Source organism: Nothoprocta perdicaria, unplaced genomic scaffold (genome assembly GCF_003342845.1).
Source record: "Nothoprocta perdicaria isolate Ctin4 unplaced genomic scaffold, notPer1 scaffold_610, whole genome shotgun sequence".
Lineage (NCBI taxonomy): Eukaryota > Metazoa > Chordata > Aves > Tinamiformes > Tinamidae > Nothoprocta > Nothoprocta perdicaria.
Window position 1 is genome coordinate 35,687 of NW_020455878.1, and position 6,975 is coordinate 42,661.

The following is a 6,975-nucleotide window of genomic DNA, read 5'->3' on the forward strand; positions in this document are numbered from 1 at the left end:
GGAGGTATCGGTGTGCCACGGAGGTATCGGTGTGCCACGGAGGGGTGTGTGTGATGGAGGTATCAGCGTGTGTGTGATGCAGGACTGGCTGGCACTGGCTGGACTGGTTGGATCGCTGGCACCGCTGGGAAGAGCCCAGCGTCCTCTGGACACCTGGTCCCAGATGGGTTGGGAGATGCCCAGAGCAGGAGCCTCCGCAGCCTCCCTGGGCAGCCTGGGCCAGGGCTCGGGCACCCTCCCAGTGCAGCAGCTCTTCCTCCCGTGGAGATGGGACCTGCTGGGTGTCACCTTGTCCCCACTGCCCCTTGGCCTGTCTCTGGYCACCACCTCTTCTCATGGCTCTTCTTGGCGCTGGAATAGAGACCTTGGAGGACACCAAGGCTTGGAGCCTTGGAGGCGGAGGGGCCGGGGGTTGTTGGGTGTGGAGAGCAGGAGGCTCCGGGGAGCCCTTGTCACCCTCCACAACTACCTGGAGGGAGGTTGCAGTGAGGAGGGGTCRGTCCCTTCCCCAGGACGACTATGGRTGGGACAAGAGGAAGGGGCTGAGGTTGCAGCAGGGGAGGGTCAGGTCGCTGGGAAGAAGGTCGGTGTGGAAAGAGTGGCCAAGCCTTGGAACCGGCTGCCCAGGGACGTGGTGGAGTCACCGTCCCCGGCAGCGCTCAAGAAACRTGTGGATGAGGCACTTAGGATCAGGGAACGGCTGCGTTCAAGGAGCCGTGAGGAAGAGGCTGTGTGGAGCCAGAGGGGGCTGTGGGCAGCGAAGCTTGAGCGGTGGTCACCGCGTTGGGTTTCAGTTGTCTGCCACACACAGAGCGCGGACCCTGGCCRCTGACTTGGCCAAGGCCAAGGCTGCCGTTTGCCCCAAAGAGCGACAAAACGGGGGCAGGAATCCCGGCGACGAGAGACCCCCGGCAAAGCCATGCGTGGCCGAGCGCTCACGTGGGCTTGGCGAGTCCTACTCAAAGCTCCCCACACTCTGCGGCTTCACTGTCCCTCCACGAGCTGCTTAGAGCCTCCCCTTGACCTTGGCTTTAAGGGGCTCCCAGACCCCCCTCTGGAGGGTCTCTGCAGATCTTCACCATCATCTTCCTCCCAGCGCCTCTCACCGCAGGAGCCCCGGGCGCTCGCGGCTCTCGTAGAGCCCTGCCCGTAGAGCCCTGCTCASGCAGCCGGCGGTCCCCCAAGCCTCCCCGTGTCCTGCGGGGAGAAGGGCCCCCAAGCGCTTGTGCTTTTCCAGGCGCCGCCGAACGCGGAGGCGAACGGCAGCCCTGCCACTTTCTCCTTGCGTTGCAGCCTCGTTCCATCTGCTTCGGTTTCGCCTTCTCCTCCTACGCTCTTGATCCGTCTCCCGGGCATGACCTGGCTGCTGCTGGTTGATGGAGATGGGGCAGGGAGCTGCAGTGCATTGAGGGGAAGGGCTGCTCCCCAACACGGGGGTTCACAAAGCGGCTTTTGGACGTGGCGTTTCACGCGAGACATCTGCAAGATCCTTGCTCCGTGCCCTTTAGCCGTCGTCCTTCCCCTAACCCATCACAGCAAGGATTATCTCGTGCACAGATGGGAGGAAAAAAAATAGGGAAAAAAAAATAAAAAGAAGGCTTTGAAGAATTAGCGCAACAGGGATACGGATGGGGATGCGGTTTGCAAAACATGAGTGTAATGTTTATACGTGTATGCAAACTCTCCCCCATGTTCCAGCYGCTCTGCTATGTCTCTTGCAAGACCTTTATCATATTTCTTAGCAGATCTTTCCCTGGGTTATAAGGAACAAACAAATAAATAAAGCGTTGGCTTTCATCACAATTAAGGACGACTCCTGCAAAGCCTGCAGCCGCCAGGCAGGCAGCAGGAACGGGCTTGTCGGCGGGCTGGCGCGTCAGGGCGCTGTGCTCYGATGGAAGGTGACAGCGGCGCAGCGGCCGCGGCGGCGCCCTGCCCGCAGCGCTACCTGCACGCCGCCGCTGCAGCCAGCCCAAAGAGCGCGGAGCTGGGGCTGGAGGGGCTCAACCTGCTGGGATTGCAGCGCCGGAGCCTGCTGCTCAGCCTCCTGCTCACCGCCGGCATTGCTGAACCATGCCCTGGCACCGCGGCTCTCCACACCTCCTAGAGGCCTCCCTTGCTGCTGCCCTGCATGCCGCAGGCTGCGTTCCTCCTGGTCACCATCGCCTCATCTTGATCCTCAGACACCCTTAAAGCACGGAGGTGTAAAGCTGAGCTTAACCTGTTGTTTTAAGCCTGCCCTTTGGAGGCCTCCGGGGCGCAGACGTGGTGGTTGTGGTCCTGGGGGGTTCCTGCCTTGGAGAAGGGGTCCTGCATTGCGCAGTATCAGTTACATTTGCTTTTTCTCTGCGTTTTCCTTTTCCCATGTGGGTGGTTGAGCACGAGAGCAGGTTGCCCAGAGGGGCTCTGGAGTCTCCACTTTGGAGATACCCAAATTCCACAGATTTGTGCCCGGGCAGCCTGCTCTAGGGGACCTGCTGGGGCAGGGATTGGAGCAGACCGTCTCTGGAGGCCCCTCCAACCCATCTGTGATTCAGTGGGAATCTTCCATTGCGAACAACAGCAGAGCAGAGCAGTGGCCCGGGAAGCTCCTCCTGTTTCCCCCACGCACTCCATTTTCCCAGGTTTTTCCTCCCCGCGCATTCGCCGTGTCCGGATTAACGCTGCGGCGCTTCCTCTTAGGCAGCGTGTGCTTGTGCCCAATGTGTGCCCGCRGTTGCCACCTGCCAGGAACATCTCCAGATCATGCCTAGGAGCCAAAGGAGGCTCTGCACAATTACGAAAGGACCTTTCTGGGAAGCGCTGCTTGAAGCGGCTGCTTTGAGTTTAATTTACTGCGTTTTGGGGAAGCAGCACAGCTTTCCCCGAGGGGTTTCGGGGGGAGATTCTCCGTGTGCCTGGGGTGTGGACATGGTCTCAGAGGCTGCCTGGTGCTTTGGTGTCCCCCATGTCTCCCCCAAGGTGACAGAGCCCAGAGCCCCTTCTCTGCAAGTGCCATGCGAAACCTCTGCTGCTGAGAGCTAATTACATGGGGGTTAATTGAGGTTAATTGGGGTCAGCAGTGAGGGTGTCCTGGAAGCGTCACCTCTAGCCAAAAATACCAAAGTGTTTGCAGACGGACGGGCGATTTTTCACTCGACTGATGCCGTTTTGCAGGAGCCCGTGACGTTGTCCTCACGGCTCCCCCCAGCAGAGGCTCCCCAAACCCCCGGGGACCCAAAGGGACCCTTGGAACCCCCTTGAGACCCCTTGGAGCCCCAAAACCCAAACCCCCCGAGAGGAGGGGCCAGTGCTGCCAGCGCCTCGTCCTTGAGGCCGTGTCCAGCTCCCCACGCTGTCCCTGTCCCCACGTCACGGCGGTCACCGTGTGGGGACACAGGGAAAGGAGTCTGGCAGCGGCTGCGCCCCTGCAAACCCCGCTGTACCCCTGGCAAAACCCGTGGCGTTTGGTGGCCCTGCAGAGCGAACGTCCTTGTTCGTTCCCTGCAGGAATCCTGGATGAATCGGGTCCTTTGGGGCTCGGATGCTCCGCAATGCCGCACAGAGGGAGGCGGCCCCTCTCCGTCCGGCTCTCGGTGACGTGGGACACTGTTGGGACCTAACCCGGGCAGAGGACAGGGCGGCAGGGGGGGGGGGTCACGCATCCCCCCCGCCTTAAAGCAATGCTTTACCTTAACTGCCTTAACGTAAACGCCGACATTTCCACGAAAAGGGGCTCTGCGTCCCTGTCCCCGCGGAGGCCACGGCGGGCGCGGGGCCCTGCAGGGCAGCGGCTGCATTTGGGGGTGCCTGGGGAGCAGCCGGGCTTGGGGCACCCGGGGCAGGACCCGGCTGGATGCGCCCTGCGCCCTGCAGCCCCGCTCCAATTGCACAACGATAATTCGGAGGACGTCTCCGGGCGCCCTGCTCGGCAGCACCAAGGAGGGTAAATCGGGGGCTCCTCGGTGGAGCCCAGAGCGCCAAGGGGGGTGCGAGGTGCCGCCCCGCGCCCGGCCCAGCGCCGCGGCAGCGCACCCCAACTAGGGCAGCCCAAAAAAGCCCCCGCGCGCGGCGCTGACACAGAAACAGCCGCGTAATGAGTGGCAGCGATGAGAGCGCCTCGGGCTCCGGCAGCTCCTTCGCACCCAGAGCGCGGTATTAATAGAAGCCGAGCAGGGCGGAGTGGCTCCTTGAGGACCCGGTCCCGCCTGGCCCCCCCGCGCCCCCGCCGGGGCTGCCCTGGAAAGCGGCCGCGCTGCCGAGCGGGAGCTTCTCCTGCTCCGGCTGCCCCAGTTTCTCCAGCAACTTTCTCGCCCTGCGGAACCGCTCCTGGCACGGGGTCACCGGCACGTGGGGAAGCCACGAGGCCGCCCGCGAGCCTGGGGGGGTTCGTTCCCTCTCCGAGACACCCGCCGTGTGTGAGGGTCTGCGATATGTCTTTATACTCGCCGCAGTGCTGACTGTGCTTTAAGTCCCGTGCGCTGCGCAGTTACGGGAGCAGCTGGGCTTGCACGTTACCCCCCAGGAGAACAAACCCCCCCGGTCCCGCCTTGGGGAGATACGTGCAGCTACACACGGGAGGAAGAGCTGCTGCACTGGGAGGGTGCCCGAGCCCCGGCCCAGGCTGCCCAGGGAGGCTGCGGAGGCTCCTGCTCTGGGCATCTCCCCAAGCCGCCCGGGTGCCACCGGGTGCCCCGTGCCCTGGTGTCCCTGCTGGAGCAGGATCTGCACTGGGGGATCCCTAGAGGTCCCTTCCAATGATTCTGTAATTCCATAAACGTATCCCGCCGTGCTGCACATCACAGCTTAAAGGAGCCGGTTTTCCACAGCAGAGGCTGAGCACGTTGGCCAGCAGGCAGTAAAACCCTTCTGCTGCGGGTCCCCAGTTCCTCTCGCGCGTGAGGGTGGACGTGGGCTCTGGGTCGCGGTAGTGCCTGATCCGGAGCGGGGAGCCCAGCTCCAGAGCGGCACCTGGGGCTGCTCCAGACCCTGCCCTTTCCTGCTGCCGCTCCACGCACCGGGAGCCCCGGGCGGCACCGGGACCGCTCCGGCGCCGCAGCAGCAGCGGCGGCCGCTCGAGGGGCACAGGCCCCGCACGGCACCTCCAGCCGCCCGCACCCCCCCACGCAGGAAAACACCCCCGGGTGCGGGGCAGGGCAGCCCGTGGAGCAGCTCCCGCTCCCCGGGGCGCCTCCCGCACCCCCGCACGCAGCGCGCTCCCCTTGGCTCCTCCTCGCTCCCTGCAGGCCCCGCTTCCACTCCGGGAATGTCGCCAGGAATCCCCAGCGCTGGGGCTTCCCTGGGACTGAAATCACTGCCAGAGGCACCGCCAAGCTGGAGGGGCTGCGGGGGGGCGCGGAGCAGGCGCCAGGCTCCTGCTGTCCCCGCGTCCCCGGCAGCAGCTCCGCGACGCTTCCTCCGGGAAGCGGGGTGTTGGGGATCCTCCCGGGATTGGGGTTTTGGGGGTTGGTTTCACTGGACCAGCAAGAAAGGGGGTTGCCGGTGGAGGGGGGTCCGGGTTCTAGGTGGGTTTTGGGCAGCTCTAGGGCGAGCGCAGCCCCTGTGCATCCTGCCGCGTCTCCCGTTCCCCATAGGCGGCATTCCCCGGGCTCCCAGCCCCGCACAGACCCCAGGGAGCTCCCTCCTTCCCCGCCGCTGGCGAGGGAAGCCCACGGGCAGCTGCTGCCCGGGCAGACGGGCTGTGTTCCCCACGACGGGCACCCCGGTGCCGCAGCTCCGGGCACCTCCACGCTGCCCATGGCCCCACAGCTCCCCCTTGTCCTGCCCCCCTGCCCCGCGACTGCCCGGCCCCCGGGCACCCCCGTGTCCCCCCGTGTCCCCCAACACTGAGCCCTGCTGTAGCTGGACACCGGGTGCCCGGCAGCGGCTGAACGGCCCCCGCGGGCAGAGCGGAGCTACGGGAAGAGCCCGGGAGCTGGGGCGGCAGGAGCGGGGCCGGATGCTGCGGGGCACAGAGCAGACCCCAGGCGGGGGGTCCCGCTTAGTGCCCGACCCCCAACGTGTGGGGCTCCCGCAGCCCGGGGCGGAGCGGGAACGAGGCGCGGATCCCTCCCGGTGCGGGTCCCTCCTGGACTGGATCCCTCCCGGCAGGGATCCCTCCTGAAGTGGATCCTTCCCGGGGCCGGTCCCTCCCGGTGCAGATCCCTCTAGCTACAGATCCCTCTTGGCACCGATTTCTGCCAGTGTGGATCCCTCCTGGTGCGGATCCCTCCTGGCACCAATTTCTCCCGGTGCGGATCCCTCCCAGCGGGGATCCCTCCCGCGGCCGCTGCAGGAGGCTGCAGGTGGCGGGGGACCCGCCGGAGCCCCCCAGGGACCTCTCCTGCCGCCCCCCCCAGGGGCGTCCGCCGCGCCCTCGGGCTGTCCCCCGGGGACGCTCGTGGCCGTGTCCCGGCCAGGGGACAGAGCGGGGCTCCGTGCCCCAACCCGCGTGCGGGGACTGCCGCGCAGCGCCATCCCCTTGCTATTTCCTGGCTGTGTCCCCAGCAAGGGCGGGACCCGCGACACGTGCCACCCTGCCCTTGGGGACCGCTGCCCGCGCTCCCGTTGCTGCTGGCTCCGGATGAAGGGGGGCCGGGCAAAGCGGGGCCTCCGCGGCGCCAGCTCCCGCAATCCCGCAGCCCCTCGCGCCCGGGAGGCTCCCGGGGCTCCCCGGTGCTCCCCCTTCCCGCGCCTGTTCCCGAGGGTCCCCGCTCCCGGTGCCGGCTCCCTGCGCCCCCCACAGCCGGTGCAGCCCCAGGCGCCGGCTCCTCCCACTCCCCGTGACAATTCCCGGTGGTCCCGGCTCCTGGTGCAGGGTCCCAGTTCTCCCGCTTCCCGGTGCTTCCTGCTGCTCCCCACAGCCGCTGCCGGTTCCCGCCGCTCCCTGGGCTCCCTGTGCCCGGGGCCGCTTCCCGCCCGGGGCCGCTTCCCGCTTCCCGCCGCTCCCCCGCCCGGTGCCGGTGCCGCTCGCCCCGCCCGGTGCCGCTTCCCGCC

At 66.4% G+C, this 6,975-nt stretch overlaps 1 protein-coding gene across 1 annotated transcript in view; it reads left to right on the plus strand.

Moving 5' to 3' along the window:
* The first annotated feature begins 4,075 nt into the window (after positions 1 to 4,075).
* The window catches only part of LOC112956256 (zinc finger protein 169-like), a 5,142-nt gene continuing 2,242 nt past the window's right edge, over positions 4,076 to 6,975 (plus strand). Inside the window, exon 1 of the mRNA XM_026049755.1 lies at positions 4,076 to 4,134. Coding sequence (XP_025905540.1) covers positions 4,076 to 4,134 — 59 coding nt within the window. The remainder of the gene's footprint in view (positions 4,135 to 6,975) is intronic.